Source organism: Zootermopsis nevadensis, unplaced genomic scaffold (assembly GCF_977971745.1).
Source record: "Zootermopsis nevadensis isolate Lab colony 2312 unplaced genomic scaffold, Znev_1.0 Znev_ptg000028l, whole genome shotgun sequence".
NCBI classification, from domain to species: domain Eukaryota; kingdom Metazoa; phylum Arthropoda; class Insecta; order Blattodea; family Termopsidae; genus Zootermopsis; species Zootermopsis nevadensis.
Window position 1 is genome coordinate 15,573,685 of NW_028259160.1, and position 21,317 is coordinate 15,595,001.

General features: G+C 39.5%; 1 protein-coding gene across 9 annotated transcripts in view; it reads right to left on the reverse strand.

Moving 5' to 3' along the window:
• The window catches only part of LOC110826649 (G protein-coupled receptor GRL101), a 138,550-nt gene that overhangs the window by 26,372 nt on the left and 90,861 nt on the right, over window positions 1-21,317 (reverse strand). For all 9 annotated transcript variants that reach the window (XR_002542106.2, XM_022057490.2, XM_087357747.1 and 6 more), the window contains one exon: window positions 11,727-11,831. Coding sequence is in view for 8 of the 9 variants with exons in the window: in XM_022057490.2 (XP_021913182.1) it covers window positions 11,727-11,831 (105 nt within the window). In the remaining variant the exon portion in view is untranslated. The remainder of the gene's footprint in view (window positions 1-11,726; window positions 11,832-21,317) is intronic.

Here is a 21,317-nt window from a genome sequence, read left to right on the forward strand (position 1 = left end):
GAGAGATCAAACGCTCTAGACGATATTGGTTTCAATTTATTGCCACAAGAACGTTCCTCCGCGAGTGCTCAGTTTCTCTTGAGACAGCTTAAATATTCACCAAATTACACACTTCTCTCTTTGCTTGTTACCGCTCACTGACGTTCATTCTCTAAATATGAAGAGTCTAAGACAGAGAAATGAGGTTACACGGAATCTCAAAATAGCTCACATCTTTCAACTTTACGTCATGTTCAATACCTTATGTCATACTAACAAAAAAGATACACGAGTTATTTAAGTTAAGAAAAACACCCAAGGCTTGTAACACGAGTTTGCGATGCCATGATAAGACTTGTGCCTTTTTCTTAGCACCGAACAAGAGTATAAAGACGCTGTTCAATTTCGAGCAGACCTACGCATTTTCCAGACACGTTTTCTGTGATATTATGTACTTCAATGGTCTTGACGCTTATTTAACACCTACGTAAACTAACATTTCTTCGCCAAGTTATTTCTTAAAACTGCACTTAATTAATCATTAGCTCTCACATATTAAGTAACCAACTTGTCACTGTTTCTGACAACGCGTATTATTAGATTTTCTACGTGCATCACAAAAACACGATCATTAATAGGACACTTTATTATCTGACAAATGAAACACTACACACTTTTTTTTAGTGTTCTGTGTGACGACAGGTCCATATGAACAGGATCCTTCCATCCTTTTCTCGGACTGGGACCTGTTCATATACGTTCTTGGCAGATGATCCAGAAGTGGTTTGCCATTGCCTTCTTCTGTGTGTGAATGGGATGCCACGGAGAAACCGGGGAAGCCCCCGGAGGAAAACTCCGTGTTGCCTAGACCACGGCCTTGCCCAACACAAGTTATAAATTCGGGCACCGCCGGGAATCGAACCCGAGACCCCCAGGATTACAAGGCCAGCGTTCTAACCGCTACACCACCGTGGCGGTACTACACACTACAAGAAAAGGCAGTTGACTATTGATATCCAACATTAAACTCAGGTTCTAAGACTAAAGAGACATGACATCACAAACTCCTCGTTTTTTTTAAAGCAGTGGCGTTGCGTGGTCTAGTACTATTAAGAAAAAGTAGACTGCTTTGTGCATTAAACAAAATATGGCTGTGTTACAACAATACCAGTATATAAAACATCTTCGTATTTTTACGAAGCTATCTCATTACAGAAGTGACACCTCACAAAATCATAACAAAGTTTCCCCTTAGAATGTCGTTACACGCACAGCGATTACCAAGAATTTTGCTTTGATGGGGGAGACGAGGACAACATACACAATTTATGTTCGGGCAGATACCGGAAAGAACTCATTTGGAAGACCTAGAAGGAGATGGGAGAATAAGATCAAGATTGGTATTAACGAGAGGTGGATGGTGTCCAGTGCGAAGCTTTTAGAAGTTATGGAATCTACTACCGCAGTTAATAATTTCAGCAATTAGCCTGATTAGCTGTAAAATAAAAACGCCATAAAGTTAACCAATATTACTACGGTTTCCAAGGCAATAAACACCAGAAATTTTTAAATTCATATAAAGAGAGAATTACTGGAATTTTAAAGCAGATATCACCGAGGGAGAAAAGTCAGTCTAGAACAGTTGTAGGCAGGCCATTTATTACACGTGAAGTTTCACGGTGAATCTACCAGCGGTGTTTCATAAACTGACGTCAAAGGGCATTGTTTTCAGAAACCAACGCTTACCTTCGGTCATCAACAAAATTAGGTCAAAAAGTAATACGATAATCATAAGTGTCATCAGATGGCTGTCATCAGCACAATGACCGTGTTTATTATAAGCTCTCAGATTTCCATTACGTGATTTATTGACGAATGTGACAAGCTCAAAATGAGGTTCGACCGATCATCTAAAAAGAAATAGCCACTGAAATGCCTGTGGTTGTAGGTTACTGGAACTCACGTGCAGGCGACAGACAGACAGACAGACAGATACAGAATGTTCCATTTAAAACGCAACCCGAACTACTACTCCACAATGGCATTATTTCATTCTTACACCCGTGTTCCATTGTTATAGCTGACAGGTAAAGCCCCAATATTATTATTATTATTATTTAGTGTTCTGTCTGACGACAGGTCCATATGAACAGGATCCTTCCATCCTTTTCTCGGACTGGGACCTGTTCATATACGTTCTTGGCAGATGATCCAGAAGTGGTTTGCCATTGCCTTCTTCTGTGTGTGAATGGAGTAATTGTTTGGATGCCACGGAGAAACCGGGGAAGCCCCCGGAGGAAAACTCCGTGTTGCCTAGACCACGGCCTTGCCCAACACAAGTTATAAATTCGGGCACCGCCGGGAATCGAACCCGAGACCCCAGGATTACAAGGCCAGCGTTCTAACCGCTAGACCACCGTGGCGGTAATAAGGCCCCAATATCAGCTGGTATTTGGTTAACAATTACTTATCACAGACAGAAACTTCCTGTTTCCCGAAATTTAGTTAACAATGGGTGCATTGTTGTCTTATTACGTACCTCCTAGTCATGATACGCATTGTTAAATGGTTCGCGAACAGTAGCAAACGATTTCAACACAAAGTAACGTTTCAGAATTTTCCATATTCGCATTTGAACAACTTTTGCGCAACTGGAGTGAGCAGCGGCCTAGTAACCATGGTGACCTTGAATAAAGATAAAGATAAAGAATAAAGCAAATGAGCAACAAAAGGGGAAAATAAAAACAAGGAGTGGATTTACTGAACTTTCGTTTCGGTTGACGTGGATATTGGAAACGAAATTTGTCCTCTGAATGTCTATCATATGTGCAGCTGACTGGATATATTACTCGCAACTCAAAATGTTGGTCACTTTAAGCTGTGGTTTACAACATAACTCAATCAGGCTAATACCATAATAGGCCGTACAAAATTAATTACAAGGCTGAATCCTCCGTCAGACTCCGGGCAGATCCCAGAAGCGAACGTAGTCCTCAATGTTTGACCTCCATAAAAGCGACCAGTCGAGTGTTTAATTACGACTCGAGTCATTCAGTTATACGAGTATTAGCTTTTCAAGAAACACTCTGCGCCATGGAGTTCAAACCATGGTTAGTTATAAGCGATCAACTGTTTTATTGAGTGGTCAGTACGCTGTATTAAGGCTACACCCATAGATCTGGTTGTTTTTTTTATTTCCGATCTAGTGGCTAATTAGTTTACACTCTCAGCGAAACATGGCACTCTGAGTTTATGTCCCTTCATTGCCATGTAATGTACTGTCAAATACCAAGTACGTCTGCCTCTCAATCAATAGGTTTTCACATCGAATCTCACAAGGTTACAGGGGCGTTTGCTGGACGTCATATCCCGTTCAGACCCAGATGATCAACTAGATATTTTCTGTGGCATTCGTCATTATGTCACTAGTACTAAGGTGCCCCCTCCTTTCGAATGATCTAAAAAAATCCACGAAAACATTTCAAATTATCCGGTCTCCGAGCGGAGACTTGAACCGAGGACCGCCCGAATATGAAGCAGGTCTGATAACCAATTTGCAGGGATGTTCGACGTTGCTGACGGGCACAGCCTAACGGTTAGGTCTCGTCTTTTGCAAATCTCCATTTTGCATTGTGGGTTTCGTATGATTTTCGTTGTAAAAATCGAATATTCCCCTAACCAGCGTTAACCAGTTGATCTCTGTAATGGCGAGGTGTAGTGTTTTCTTTTCGGTACGGGCTGAATGCTTAAATATTAATTAAGACGAGCTTCGACTTCAAAGGGCTAATGCTGTTATAGTAAGGCAAAAGCTAACACTATCAAGGGACAACGCTCTGAGACAGTCATCTTCAAAATTAAATTTACTGGTTTCGAAAGGATAAAATTTCTTCAAAGAATGATATTTCTCGATTGAAGCGGGAGTATGTGCACGGACTAAAGCAGCTTGTCTTTCGTAGACCTGTTTCGTTCCAATTGCATCCCTTTCAAGAATACTGGAGTGTGAAGGAAGCAATTATATTTGTCTCCAGTCTTAGGCTCGTTCATTCTCGGAATATTCCTGGCTATGGCAGAAAATTCATTATCCTCATAGCACTAAACGCCACTATGAGCTGCTCCTGTCAGGAGATTTATCCTTAGGATTATTCTGATTCGTGGAAAGAAAACTGATACTGGAGAATCCGCCTTAGTCCACTTTTAGGTACTATTACGGATAAGAAAATAAACAACTTTAATCAGAATGTGAGTTACAATGCTAACTGTCCGATGTACGTTAATACAAATGACATTTCAGAAGCTACCCTATTCAGCGATTGCTTGTCATTATAGTGCGAGATATCCTTCCTCATTTGTTGTTGTTGAGCGCTTGTAATCACTAGACAAGTTTCACCCACTCAAGCAATTATTAAGAATTAAAAATGATACAGACAAACAGAGAAGTATGTACACTGTAAAATACAAAACAGAATTTGATGTTTGCTTGCTTTGAAGAAGGTTTGGGGTGTTCACAGAAAACTAAAAGTTCTTAGTAATGACGTTAGATGGCAAAATGCACTATTCTTACAAAGTCCTGCTACCATTCGGCAGCTTTTAGATGTACCTCTAATATGAGTTATGAAAACGGAATAACATAGTACGTAGCACGGTCTTTTTCTTACAAGTTTGAAGGTGAAGGAATGAATGTTGGAGAGAGGAGAGAATTTACATAAAAGTAAGAAAGAAATGACGAAAAATGTCATCCCCCGTTTAATTTAAAAGGTTTTCGTTTTCACTAGTAAATTTATAATCACCGCGAGACTTTCTATCGATTTACGCGTTCGTTGGAAGGAAGGTGTCATTCAGGACTTCTTCCCAGAAACTTAATTTTGAAGTTGTTATAGTCTTCTGCTCTTGTCACACGACAAGTTTCTCTTCAATTCAAAACTGTGAATTGGTAAAACAAGTACAGCCAAGCCCACTTTCCCAGGATCTCTTGCTAAACCAACATCATCATTTTGTGTATCAATATCAGTTACAGTTCACAGAGATTCTGTAACTCTCGCAAAGCACGAAATTATTAATAACTGAATTTAGCTGTCAATTAAATTCACCCAATCCATCAACGTACGTAACAGCGCTAATACGAAGTGAATCGAACTGAAATTAATGAATCCTAAAAGCATAAATTAAATCCCAGTATCAACATTTCACCTGTAGCCTCAATTATAAATTATGTTAATGTTACCGTAAGAATTGTTTTCGTTATTGGAAATCGTGTTACTGGTCTGATCGACAAAACTCAATGCAATGATTACAATATTTTTACACTGAAGTGGCCACAAATTTGTTCGGTCGCAGTGTAAAGAAGAGTATTTACAGCACTGAAAGCTCCTTGTGAAAAATATTCAGCGTGTTTTCTTTGCAGTACGAACGGAATTTTTAACGATATCTTTGAACTAACTTAAATCATTACAGGGTTGATGTGCTCTGAAACCATGAAACTTATGGCGGCAGTCACCTGTGTAAAACACTAGTTGCACGTAAGCATAGACGGGAGGATATTATTAAAACGGATGCTACAAAAACAGTGTGAGTGTATGGATTGGATATACTTGGCTCAGGATAGGGCCAGATGCGCGCTCTTGTGAATACTGTAAATAACTTTCGGGGTTCATAAAACAGAGCTATCTGAGCAACTGTCAGCTTACTTCCCTATACTGTAGCATCCAGAAGCCAGGGAATGTAGCGTTGGGTCCCGTTTTCTTGCAAAGGAATGAAATCAAGCTACGACGAGGCAAAAATATACTTTATCTACAAAATATAATACGTTACACTTCCATAAATAAGATTCTGACGTCGTGCAGAATAGCATAACATCCACACCAAATTTCACCTAAATCCGTCCAGTGCTTCTGCAGTTGAATCGACTAGACAGACACAACCGGCCCATGAAGAGTTTTCGCTATCCAAAGAACGCACAAAACTTTAATTTTGTCCAAATGAAAAGCCTGTTTTCATTAATTTCTGTAGTTTTTGAAAAGCAATTTTCATTTGCATTCATACGGTTCATTTTAAGGACTCGGCCATTTGCCTTCTGACTTCCTTATTGCTGCAATGTTATCTGTTATTCCGCTTTCCTCTGGTACGTTCATTTCGCTTACAAACCTTTATGCTGTATCCTGGGGCCGCCATGAGGAAAACACTTTTCTTATGAGACACTTTTCATTAGCTCTGTCCTAAACGTCTAACATTCTGATCCATATAAAGGCAATGGTACGGCTATCATTCGCTAGAACTTTAGTAAGGCTTGCTTTTAGAGATTCCCTAGTAAACGCTCGCTTTATCGTTCCAAAGACAATATTCAGGTTTACACTGACGCCACAGTCTAAGCACCATAATAATCGAAACGCTTACTCGATGCAATGTATTACACGTGTTTTCTCTGACAGGGCATTTTCATCTCAACGCAATTACTTCCGACGCTGGTGGTCTTATGGCTCGTGGCGCCTATGGACTTGTCGGTAGATACTGGCGTTTCGGAGGTACATACTGCTTCCATCTTCAGGGCAGAATTAATAATTTAGAAAGAAATATCAATACGTATGTCAATCATTTATTATTCAAATGATAATATTTTAGAAAGATAACATGTAAACAGCATTTCAGAGAGAAGGTTGTTAATTTAATTAAAACTCAAAATATGGCGAAACTCAGAATACGTAAATAATAGCAAATAACAATAAGTTATCGGAGAACAAATAACTTTATAATGAAGTTCACCTTCAGAAGAAAATATAAAAAAGTAAAACTTGGTTCTCGGTTTAACAAATTTAACAGAGGATCAATGAGACAGGCAAAGAAAAAGTCTATTTTATTCATGAATGCCTCGAGTTTTGAAGGAACTGGATGATCTTACATCAACTTCAGACTGACACTACCAGATTACAGTGTCAAAATGTAAAAATGTGATACACCAAATATGGACGAGATGAAAGTCGAATTTACCTTCCTGAGAGGCGACAGTTGGAACAAGACAAATGGAAAACGGTAGCTTGCCCACTGTAATCTTCCTACGACGACGAAGACGGAACGAAGGATACATTTCAACCGCAGGTACATTAAGCAAACCAGGTAACCAAACACCGAGCTCACCTCTTCGGTTTCACACAACACGCGTCGCCATTAATTTACCCTTTCCATGATAGTGCATAAGAAAACCACAGAAAAATAAATTTCTTTCACCGAAGAAGGCTGTCTTTTGGGTTGTAGCGCCGTGTAGCCTAGTGCAACAACCCAGAAGACAGCCATCTTCAGACTCACCACCGTGAAAACCTCAAATACCACTTCTTTCACTAATCATTTAAAATTTAAAAAATCATTCAGGCCAGTGGTGTTCAACCTTTTTTTGTTCGCGTACCCCCAGATATAATTTCTCTTCAACTTTGTACCCCCAAAGTTGTTGGTGTATAATTCAAGTTATATATATATATATATATATATATATATATATATACAGTAAAACCCCTATATCCTGGACACCCCTCTATATTGGACACTTTTAATTGGAACCGGCGAATATCCTATAATTTTACATGTCCACAATACCCTATATCTTGGACACCCCTTATCCTGGAACTTGGTCACCCCTTTTGTTGTAAGTTGGACAGGTGCATGCATGCACTTGGCTTCAATGCTTTTATGGGAACCGTTTACAGTTCGTATTTTGTTGTTTTTTAATTTCCGACTGAATGCCTCCTACCTGAGGATTAGCTTATGGTTGAGGGTGTGAGACTTTGAACACATCATCGGAATGCATTGAAAGTGTATAGTTATTCGTTTGTTAAACCCCTCACTGGACTACAGTACTTATTGCTGGTACAGTTTTATCTTTGTCAATACAGTACAACCCCACTATAACGCGGGTCGCGGGGGACAGGGGTAAACCCGCGTTAGAGAGAAATCGCGTTATTACGGGAGTGCATCAGAAAAATCGGTACAAGTACTGGACGTACTGTACGGTACGTACAGTATTGATAGACTATCGCCATTTAAGAGTATACATACTTATTTTACTAAGTTACGATTGATTTTTACGGAAAAAGTAATAACTAATTAATTTGGCTTGCATTTTAATATAATTTTGAGTTCTGTGTGAGGATAATTGATGAACTTTTTTTCTCTTTTGCTGCACTATGGGGGACGTGAGGTACCCGCATTATATCTGAAACCGCGGTATAGCGAACCGCGTTATAGAGGGGTTGTACTGTACTGTGCTTGTAACTGAGTTAAACAGTGTTAACAGAAATTACAGTAGTTAGATTATGTAAGTAAATAGATTACATTGTCGGTAAACGTAAAGTATTCCCTTCCAGTTTAATTTAGTGAAAACAAAATCTGTAAAAATTTAATTTACTCTTTTGATTTTTCTTATCAATAATTTCCTTTTTGGGAAGGGCTCCAGAATACTCAACAATTACCACATTGTCATTACACCACAATTTGAAAGGATGATTTTCCCCTTTCCCTCTATCCTGGACACCTCTGTAAGTTGGACACATTATCGTGGAACTGCAAGTGTCCAAGTTAGAGAGGTTTTACTGTAGTATATAATCTACATCTAAAATAAATTAAAGAAATTACTTTACTGATTATTCAGTGTTTATCATAAAATAATATATATATTTTTTTTTAAATTTCACGTACCCCTTAAGATGTCTTCGCGTACCCCAGGTTGAATACCACTATCTTAAGCGATATACCTCGGGCGTAGCAAGAAAAGGGTTGAATACGACAGCCTTAATTATTATCAGCCATCGACCAGCTCCGCTGAGCACATCAGGGGTCAGAGTCGTCAGACAACACAGCAGATAAGAAATCTATCGCACGTATCCAAGTCCTTGATCCGGACCGCCGAAAAGAGGCACGTTATTTGGAACTTCACGGAAAGAAGAACAAAAGTGAATCTGGTCTTAACGTGGATGTAGTCGAGTATCACCACGTCTTCCGTTTCGCTAGTGTTCAGACGTGCTTTACTCAGGGCGCATTTTTCCTGAATACTACTCTAGCGTCGATTATATTCAGAATCTTTTCTTTGCTGTTATACGAACCTTCTCGTCGCCTTGGATACCAACATCAATTAATATCGGATAGTCTTCTGTGTTCTTGCTGATTACTCCGCTAACCACAATACATCTTCATCATTCGCCTCGTCATAAATCCGTCCTCAGATAGGAATTTCACGATATTGATGTGATGATGTGGAATGGATTGAGCTGGGTCACGACAAAGCCCAGCGGCTGGTTCTTTCCATAAGATATGCAGAATTTCTTACTAGGTAAGACTTGTCAAAAAGCTTTGCTCCAAAGAGTTTATAACAGAAAAGAATTAGAAAGACCTCGCAGGTTGTATCTGGCGTGACGTTCGAAAATAATGAGCCTTCGAGCTCTTGGAATAAGTTTAGCTTCACCATGAAATACTGCGAATCTATTGGTAGGGGAACCCCAGTGACACTTCGCGATTCATTTACACAAGCGTATAGTAAGTTTCGGACTGCGAGGAGGGCAGAAAGCTCGCATTTACCGCCAACTCGCTTAGTACAGGATGTCTCAAAAAAGATTTATACACACAATTAACGGATTTTCGTTGTTCGAAACTCAATCCACCCTCCGCCATTTTGTGTATCTGAATCATGGGAAAAGATATTATGCTGCCATCTGTTAAGTATAGACCGCACTAGGTTTCCCTCGTAAAAACAACACACGGAGTTCGATAAGAAGGTTAATATTCCGTATTAAAATGTGTATAAATATTTTTGGGACACCTGCGCATTCAAGAAAAGAAACTACGACTGAAAAACGAATCTGCACGTTCTAAATGAAGACAACACCGCGTGTCGTAAAAATTAAAACTTTTTATGCCCTCGTGAGTGGATTAGTAAAGAAAATCTTCTTAGAAGACACTGATTTTATAAAAGAGAATTTTTTATTTCAGCAAAACCGTTACTCTGAGACGTGACTTGTAAAATGAAACATGGAAGCTGATACAAGACCACAGATGAACATTCAAGAATAAAAATCAGTCTGCTCCCAAGTAAACCAGAATTACCATGCAGCGAAACGACAAATCTGACGTGTATTACTCTCAGCACTAATTAACACGCAGAAATATCCAGGTATATATACGAAAAACTTACAAGTGGAATGTAATTGGAATTAGGGGGCGGATGCCTTGAGTGGATACGAAGACGAGGTATACAAAGATTTACCTCAGTACATCAAAAGACTGCACTGAGTTACAAATAGAGACACAATTTAAGAGCGATAAGGAGTGAAGCTGTACAGAAAATATTTCAGTTCTGTAGGCCTGCTATCCATAAAATACTATTAAGTTATTAAAATCAAAGGGAGGAGATTTTAAAGAAATTTTGCATGTACTAATGAGATAAAAAAAAATCCATATAACATTATGATCGAAAAAACTAAAGCGGACCGAGAAAAATACGAGAGGAAAAATACTGGCCCAGAATAGCTCCAGTTCCGAGCTTTTGTGAACATGATCATTCAGCCTGCGTTACATAAAGGCACCACACCACGTGATCAACTGCGTCTATGTGTGGGTAGGACTATGAAGATTCAAAATATATTCAAAGCAAACTTGAACATTCATTAACTCGTCCCTAAGTGATAAACTGTCGGCCAGGAGTTAAAAATGCAGGTAGGCACCTTCCAATTCACTGGATTAGCAAAGTTATGACTAAGCAGAATATGAGGAGCGTAAAAAATCCATATAATTCTCAATATTAGAAATTTTACTCTGCAACTCCATTTATAACAATGTTTACTTATCGATTATTCAGGTTAGAAAGTTTTAATTATGTACTAGGATGAAAGCCAGAAGCAGGTCACTGAATTAATGCCACTTTTTTCTGGGTGAAGCAGATATCAGGAAAAAAAACCTGCTTTATCTACACAAATGTCAAGAAGTCGCTTGATGAATACAGCTACATTGAACAACATACTTTATCACTTCACTGCGATATAAAAATAAATTTTGACCTTCGTTCCATAATTTACAAGGAAAGACAATCATTATCATGCCCACACAATAACAACTTAATGATACATTTGAGGACTATGGCACGTAGACATAATAACATGTCATAAGCGCAGATTTCCTCGTAAAATACAGAAAGACGACTTAGAAAATAACAATAAACTGCAGTATAATTACGGGATCTGACAGAAAGCATATTAAGAGTAAGAACAAATAATGAATCCCATTAAAACATGCATTTTTTCCCTATACCGCACGTTCACACTACAAACCAATACTAAAATACATGGAAAACGAAGATTTCGAGAGAAAATAATTTATTTTCTGGCTCAGGAGTATATTTTAATGATGACTAGTCTGTGCAGAAAACATCATACGTTATAATATAGCCACGTATTTCATTCACTTCAACAAATTCATGGCTTGGGAGGGCAGCACTTCTTGAACTTTCTGATTGTCAAATTAGTGACGCACAAACCTAAGCTCACACGTTTATTTTTGCAAACATGTCAGTTAAATACGTTTACTGACAATTACTGACATGATATTCTCATCATTTAATACTACGTACGACGATTTCGTGTGGAAGCAACTCGAAACACCGCAAACGTATAGTTCTGTTTCTGTGCGCGCGCATCATTCGACCCACCTTCACATTTGATTGCAACTATAGTCGAATCTTATTTTTCAAAATATAAAATTGAGGTTCTGTTACTTACCACAGCCCTGCTCATCTTCGGAATCTGCACAATCAGGTTGTCGATCGCAGCGTCTCACGAGGTCGACACAGGAATTACTGCAACGGAACTCGTTCGGCAGACAGCCTAGCGCAAACAGAAACGCCATTAGAACTCTGTAACTCAGTTACGCGCTCGTTACTGTAATTATATTAGATCGTCGTTAAGAAACTTGGTTAATTTCACTTCATCAAAATCAATTTTGTTTAATAACTTTTGAAATCCACCAGAACGTGGTCTAGACTGGCTAAATTTCATGGTACAACTTGCATGGGCAGGAGGAACTTGCGTGGTGACTTTCTGACTCCATCTTGTAAATAAATTATCATGTGCGTCAGTTTCAGAAGTACGCCATGTTGTCAGGATTTCAGTAACAGAAACCTTCAGACGCTCGAATTTTACTGAAATCGACTGTTCATTACCGTATTCACAAGAGCCTGTCACAAAACCCTGCCGAGCCAGATGAATTCAATAAACATCCTAACTGTTTATTTATTTTAATCTTTTATTTTATCATCTACTTTTGGTCTACCAAATGTACCCTTTCTTTCAGGTAAATGAAACTGGCAGGAGATAAGTTCCAGAAGATGTACTCGAACCTGGAATACATACAATTTCCAAATGTATCTGGCTTTTTCACATCTCTTTGGCTTCGAAATCTAGCCCTATCGATAGGTACTGCATTTTTCTCCAAAACTCTGGCATTTATCTATGAGCCTTAAATTTATGATTCTTCTATATTCATAGTGTTTACAACATTCCGCTATCTGTTAACAAAATTTACAACACAAGATAAAATGAGCAAATTAAGCTATTAATCACACAATCTTCGTGTTGTTCCACTTATGATTTACAAAACGTTTAACGGCGTAATTCCGAAAAATAAATGCGGCCAGTTGCAGTGGAGAACAGATGACAGAGAAGCAGTCATTTTGATACGAAGTTCTACTCAGTCTCGCGTTTTTTGGTCCTTGTTTCGCGTGTATTGACGTGTGCATTCAAGTACCTTAAATATCAATTACATAAAACTGAAACAACAAGCATCACCCTTTCGTTAATTCCATTTCATGGGCATTCTTTGCAAAATCTGCCTTATCCACTTCCTTATTTAGCATGTAAAGCACAATTCTTGTAATACATCCACAAACTTCAACCCTTGGTCTATAACAGAACTTCCAGATGTTTCAACTGTTCTCTGCCCCTTCCACAAAAAGAGAGAGAGAGAGAATATTTTTGAAGTTTTCGAACTTCGCTGTTATTGGATCTGTATACGTCTGTCCATTAATATCGATCGATACATGATGTCGAGGAAAAACCAATTAAACTATAATCACGTTATCTTCTAAAGTTTTGCCATTTTACATGTGAACTAAAAATTGGAAACACAGAACTTGAATCAATGAGACTTCAGCTCCTGGGACTATAAATAATGCCCTCACTTGCTCTAGGTCTCAGTTGCCCCAGCACCATGCTTCATTAAACCACGACCTAATAAGCTTTGCAGCTTTCATAAAATACACAGCGCGCAAGAGAAAGCTGGATGAAAATGAGAAGGTAGACGAATAATGGAATTTTGGTGCTGGGACAAAAACATCATCACTTTGTTCCCTGCTTGCAATGCTTCGGGCCATAGATTGCTCACATCACTTCGTATGTGTAAAATACAGAGTTACCAGATATATACAAGTCAAAAATAAAGATTAACAAACCTAAGGTAACAGGACTACAAACTTAATCAACGATCAGTAAAAAATTTAATCATTTTAATTATACTTCTGCGATAATACAGTATCCTAAAATGTTTTCTCGAGGATTATACAGTTCTTCGTGCTGAATTTAACCTCAAATATAAATGCCACAGAATCGATAAAAATTCTATTGAATTTTCGTGTCCACTGTGAAACCAGCAGTGGGGGAAAAAAATCATCCAACGTATGCATCATGCGATGATATTAGTAAATCGTAACTCTAAACTTTTAGGACCTCGAGGAAAAAGTAAGCCGTTCTAGCGATAAGTCTGGTTACACCGCCGTGTTGACTCTCGTAGTACGTACAGCCTGATGTCGCCATCACGTTCCCACAATTCAACGCGTGGTTGTTGCGGAGACGCGTCACTCGATTGTTCAGTAACAGACAAAAGATGTTCGAGGGTGAGAAATTTCCCACTTCGCACACTTGGACGTTCCCTGTAGAACTACTGTTGGCAGTCAGACACATATCGAACGCAGTGCCACTTAAAACAGAAGAAGAGGCCCTGGCATTCTTCAGTTTCACTTGTTCTAGGCACAAAAGGACTTGAAAGGTAAAGCTTACTTCTCGAATTTCAAGCACAAAACAGAGAACACCAGAGACGGTCTGGAGGAATTCTTCCTGAGCTGTATTACAAGGGGCCTGACAGGCAAATAGCTTTACCGAGTGATGTCATCGACTTCAAAGTTAAGTCTATCAGTACTCCTAGTCTGACTCACGCCGTCGTTTCAAAGCCTCTGCCATGCCAAAAACATTTCAGACTCATGTGAAAAAATTAACATGACCGTCTTCCTGGGATGTTGCGCTCCGTAATCTGGTAAAAGTTTACCGACGTTTCAGAGTTACTTGTTGCCTCCATCATGAGGTCTGGCAGTCTGCATCACCCTTGACAGAGCATTTATTTGGACGTTTTCCATATTTTATAATTTAAAATTATGAAATTCACGACGTTTCGTACACTGGCTCTGTCACAGTCTTCAGGTAAAACACGCAAGGAGTGAGATAAGTGCTTTCGCGAAGATGACGTACAAGTTCCCTCATAAAACACACAAACGTTGCCAACTTCTCACGTTGTACGTCAGAAGAGTTACATCCAGCAAATGCTGCAGGTGAAAAGTAATCAAATTTGCTTCTTATCCTGGAGATCATATATTCGATACCCGATCTGACAGTAGGCTATTATGGAATTCTGGGTCTTTTCCCTAATCCACCACACCAAATACTGTAACCGTAAATTGAAATCGGCCACAGCAGAATTTTTATTGCCATATTCCTCGTGATTCATAGTTCTGCCCATCCCGTTCGGGGCTACGAATGAGAAATGAATCAATAATGTGATAAAACGCCTACACACTTCCACGAAGACACGTTTGGATATGGTCAAAATACTTGACTCGTGAGCGACCGTTACGAGCGGCTCGTACAAAGCGAACTTCTTATTTGTGCCTTAAGATTTCGCTTTATTGACAAAGACTGTCATTTTTTTTATTCAAGCGATTCACTTCTTTATGTCAAATGGTTTCTCCACGACTAGTTGAATCGCTATTTCTTGGAAAAGCGACGCCACCCACACACCAAATACGCGCGCAAGTAACGCCACGTACGGTGAGGCCGAGAGCTAACTTACCAACATAAAATAAAATTTGTGGCGTCTGACATTTCTGGTAGGAAGAAAAGTCAAGTAACATGGTTCCAGCGACTTAGATTTTTTTTCCAAGAGTCCTGGTCAATACTCCGAAGTTCTATAAAGTTCAGTGAGAGAGACCCTACAATCCTTCCAGCGTTTGTCTTTCGGAGACAAAACATTTTAACTCTGGAGTTGCAAGGAACATGGCCTGAAGCCACAGCAGAACTGTGGACAAAGCAGAAAGGAACAATATGCAATAAAGAATCTACAGCCTCAAGATACAGCGTGTTCTTTCTTCCCGAGGGTAGTTGTAACAGTCTCCCGATTCATGCGGATTAGTGACGAAACTTCAGAAATACAAGCATTAAAATGTCTCTCATGAGTCACAAAGTCCTTACCGCTGTTGTGTGCTAAGAGAAGTACGAGTTCATATGGCTGGTGATACCACGGGGACAACGGGGTTACAGACGTTTCGGAGGAACATATCGTCTGCATCTAAAAGGCAGAATCGAAAACCTCATTCCACACTTTCACAGCAGCGAGAACTTCAGATTACATGAGATCTTAGAGTTTGCAGGACTCTAGCTAAGTCACTATCTCGGAGATAAAGAAAGTGATGTATTAAGACTGACGTCACAGGTCAGAGAAGAACTACCAAGGTTCAGAACTGCGTGGGATGTTGGAAGCAAGACTTCAAGTAATCTGCATCTTAACTTCAGCTTCGTATGGGAATGAGCCGTCACTTTAACGCCACAGATACTGCCTCTGTGTTTCTATTCATTTGCAGGAAGGTACTACAGCTTTTTGTGGGCGTGGCAAACAAATACAATTTCTGATTATCTCGATGGGATTCGACCCACGGGTGTTCTGCCCGTAGTTCATTACTGCTCGGGTTCAACTGTTACCTTCGTGTTTCATTAAAACCAGAATTTTAAACCAGAGATCAGCTTCATTTAAAATTTAAGATGACAACGGAAGAAAGAGTCTGTAATGTCTTGTTTCACTTAGGGCGATGAGTTGCAAGAATAAGGGACACTGAAGAGTGAATCTGATTTTCTGCGGGCCCCTCGGAGTTGTGAAATATTCATCAGAACGCGGACAACCTCCTTCCCATATCCTGAATTGAATCAGCGAGACAGGCTAATCATCACTGGTCCACTGACTCAAATATTTACTCATACGCTGGTCTACCATCATCTGAAGACCTCGAAGAACAGTGATCAGAGCGAACATTCTTACAAACAACTATAGCCGCTCAGTAATAGGAGCTTCGCTCCTTGGTAATCACTTAACTCTTTTCAGGGGTGTTAACGGCATGTAACTCCCGACAACTAGAAGCTTTCTTTATCGCTGAATATAATACTTTATTTATACACTATTTAATTATTTAAGGATAAATACAGATGTGCAGATGATATTACTTGGCTTTAGCCACAAGACGATGATCTCAGCCTTGTATTGGGTTTGCGTGCGGCTACCTCGAAAGTTTGTTGAAGAGTCCTCTCTCAACCTATTTAACGCGTACGGTCCAGCAACATTATCTGCTGAGTGACAAAGAACCATAAAGTCTAAACTAACTTTCTACAAATTTCCGCCATAAATGTTGAAGTATGACACTTGGGACTACAACCAATTCACGACAGTTTATTGCCCTGGTGTAAAATCACAACACTCCTGAGAACCGAAGGTCCTCGGACGTCTTTGTCCTAAACAGTTAGGTATATGCCATGAACTAGAAATAAACATCCCAGTATTACCCTCGAAACACAACAACAAGTTAGAATTTTGAAACGAAAAGTAAAAAGAAATTCAGCCTAATAAAATAATAAAAGAACTAAATGGTAGGATCAAATTACCTCAGCAGAAGATGTAATTTGGACCGTTACACAACCTGAGCTTCAAAAAAATACCACCTAACTTTTACCACCAACTCAACAAAATCCAGTCCCTCATGTTTCATACAAAAACTTCTTTCGCACACATTTGATCCTTTGGTGCCAACGCTCACGTAAACAATAAAAGGCGGGGAATTTCTTGATTACCGGCGCTCCATAAACACAGTCTTCTGATAAAACGGCCAGTTCGAAGAATGAAACACTGAAATGGGAATTTAACATTAAGAACGATGTTACTAGGTTAGTGTGTGCGGACAGTATGCGTGTGTGACTACTGCGTAGTTCAGGATCGTGTGGAACTGAGGACTTCGACATTAGCGATGTTGGACTTTCGGGTTGTGTGGCCAGTGTTAGTTTAATTTCATACATACTCGTATGTACACAACCAGGCGGGCGGACGGACGGACGGACCCACAACAGAGAGAGGCAGACAAACTACACATGTAGTTACTAAAATGGGATGGACTGGGAAATTAGATGTATTCGTGGTAGCCAGGTTGAGCGCATAGACGTACGGACAGAGTAACAGGACCTTCGACTCAGCCTCCTAACAGGCCTATCAGCTTTGCCCACGGATCCAGTTAAGAAAACAGTGCACCCCGCGGTAGATACTAATGTCCCGTCACTGTTAAAATATTCACACAGGCTTCCAGCTCCGGTTCGCGGCACAGCTTTGGGTGACAAGACATTAAAACAGTGTGTATCTTTCGGGCAAAATAAATTTAGAACATCGTAAATTAACAGAACACAAAATCACTTATGTTTTCCGATATTCAGGGTGTGCGTCAGGTGAACTGGCTGCGGGCTGAACGAACGGGGTTCGATTCCCGAGAGGTATACGGTCCGGTCACCACCGAACGCCAGCCAGTCTCCAACTGATTACCTCCATCCAGGGTTGAGTTATCCCTTTGAAGCCGAAGCTCGTCTATTTCTTTTTAATAAATCAGTCCGTACCGCGAAGAAAACACCACTTCACCATTGCAAATATCAACTCGTTAACGCTGTTTAAGGAAATAATCGCTGTTTACAGTGAGAATGATACGAAAAACACAAATACAAAATGAAGAGCTCTTGATTGTTGAAGCAGGCACAACACATGTATTACGCTTGCTCGTACCGTAATCACGAAGTACCTGAATATTATTTTTCTGGTTTTCGCTTACTACAAGTCCTTAGTTCTAAATAAAATATTGCAGCCAAGCCTCACGTACTTACGGATTTATCACCCGCATCAAAAAGCCAGAAGGCGCTGTAAGCTACCTTCGTTCATTGATTTCTTCCAAAGTTTTCTTCCTTTCTTTCCATTTCCTGGTTTCTAACTTTCTTTTCTTGTTCTTTCTTCAGTCTTCCTCCAGTAGTACATAAGAGTTTCCATTTTATCAACAGTCTGAAATAATTCTTCGCTACCTCTGGCACAGGAATGTTTGTTTACCTTCAGACAAAGCCCAGAGCGCATTACGCGGCTAAATCGACATAAGAAGGAAAAAAAACTGATGTTAAAGAAGACCATTTTCCACTCAGCGATCCTTTTAGATTCTGCTTGAAAGAGTTTCCACTTATTATAACACGTAATTCTCATTTTCGCATTCAACCTTTATGACCCTTCAGCCTCTAAAAATTTCTGACGAAAAAAAAAACATATTTCCTCTCTCGGTCCTCCTTCCTTTTATCTTATCTACATTTCTGCATTGTTTTTAAACAGAAGAGACGTCCTAATGAAGAACACGCCTTCTGCCTGTAATGACGATGATTTTCACGAACAAAGACCTTTGCTTTTAGAGTAATCTTTCGTTAACTTCCGAGTACTAAACAACTTTGTATTTATCTTGATTCAAACATCCGTCTCAATTGCACAAAATGAATCTATAAAATGTAAATAGTTGATTTTTAACTACGTAGCTACGGACTTTCGTGGTATAACTTATTCACTGAAATGTTGAATAGAAATTAATTTGATTGTGAAAACCTACAGACACCCGTCCTCAAAAGATAACACTCCTTCCATCAACATTTGTTGAATATTGTCGCCGTTATGGCGAGTGACGTAATCCAGATTATTAACAAGAATACGTGGACTTGCACAAAGCAGTGTGAAAACAGTCGAATTTCCAAGAAAATTTTTAAGTAAGCGTGACTACTTACATGATAAGAAATGGAATGTTCCCAGAGCACGACACGGCACAGATGTCTCCTGACAGAGGGGAGAATAATAGTTATCCCACGGCAAGACAATTGTCTCAAACTTTACAGGGACTACGCAAAAATAACTTAATATCAAGGTTGTTGCAAGAGTCAGGAAACACGTGAAACGCATAAGAACATGTTTTTTTCAACCTTATAATTTTAAATTTAATTTAATCACATTCTGTCTGCCCTTACAAGCACGTACATAAAACACTTTTTTTTTACTTTATGTATTCAAAATGGCTGCCTTCTCGTTGATACAACAACTTTGCAACCTGGGATGACCAGGGCTTCCTGACACTTGCGTAATTGTACAACGGCTTAGTTTTATCCGCATTAAAGGCGTCGTGTGTTGGTGTTTGGACCTCAGAGTCAGCCTGGATGTCGCAACGAATACAAAGACTCAGCAAATCTCTCAAAGACATCTTTTTTCACTTATATTCTGATCACTCCTCCGAGTTATAACTTCATCTCAGAATATCCGCGGCTTGTTTTCACAAAATAAGCCATATTATTAACAGATTTTACTTGAACATCGACGAAAATTAAACTTTCCACAAGGACGCACTTTATCAAAACAATCATTAAAGCCAGGAGAGAGTAATGTTACCCGTGGAGGGAAAACTAAAGCCCTTCATCAGTTCACTCACGAACAGCGGAGGGCAGCCATTAATAGACGCCATACGTCCTTGGTAACTTAATGCATTACTTTAACTGCTACATTAATTTAATGGATTACTGTTAGCAGAATGGTGTAGCGCGTGATATTTAAGGATTAGAGTCTCGTCTAATTAAGGATCGCTTGCGGTACTCAAGTGTTATTAAAATCACTACTAGTTCCTGGCACTCTGATGAATTTCGACTTTACAAAGGATTATTACAGCTTGCAGATATTAACGCAATAATTGGTATTAAAATCTACTTTGACTAGAGAAGAGATGCGAATGTCTAAAACAAAACAAAAAATCAGGATTTCAGGTGTTACAAAAACCGAAAAAGTTCGTGTGTTAGACAGGCCAACTTGTACTGTACGGGTAGTGAATACAGAAGACGGTCAATTCGTCGACTAGAAAAAAGATTTTCGAGAAATATGTATTGCTGGCAGGAAGTGGATTAAACCGGCTTAGGATAGTGTACAAAAGCGGTTTCCACACCAGACGTTTTGAGCCCTAGTACTAAATATACATTTTACAGTCCGAAACTACGCTTGAATCGACGTTACTAATTTAACCAATAAAATTATAAATTAAAAATGCTCACAAAGATATATGTATCGGCTTTCGGGGACAAACCGCTCATATTCTTTAATGACTTTCGACGCTTCGACAAAAACTGCAGCTGCCATCTTCAGGGAGAATACCCATGGAATTTAGGAAACCAATGGGAGTTGTAAAAATTGATTGACGTGATTGGGCGAGAAGAGGAGTGGGCTGTCCAACGGGGAATTGCCACTTGGTTCAGGGCAACAGATAATACGGCCGTGAATGTACAAATGTTCGCGTAATCAACCTACTTCTCTATACAGAGTTGACAATGGGAGTTAACTAACGCGACAGAACCCCTATTCCGTCGTATGCAGACTCCTACACCTGCCACCCGCAGCGCACCAACCTCGCCACTAACACCATTATGTCGCATCGGGCTAACGTCCTCGGATGTGCTTTAGTGATAACCTGTTCGTGTCTCCCGCACAGGTTCCTCGTCAATGCAGAAGACATATTCCTCGTATAACAAACAACGAACGAGAAAGAATCAGAAGAATGCGATGTGGTACAAAGTAATTTCAAGGTCGTTCAACAACTCAGATATATGTATCGGCTTTCGGGGACACACCGCGCATATTCTTTAATGATTTTCGACGCTTCGACAAACACTGCATCTGCCATCTTCAGGGAGAATGCCCATGGAATTTAGGAAACCAATGGGAGTTGTAAGAATTGATTGACGTGATTGGGACTTTTAATAACGGCAGGCATTTTAAACACGCACCAAAACATCGACTTTTCACGCCGTCAGAACCTAAAATCTCATGTGGATTTAGTTTCCACACGTTTCTCTTTGAACACACTCTCAGAAATCAGTATACTTTTCTGATAGCTTCAAGATCTTTTTAATATC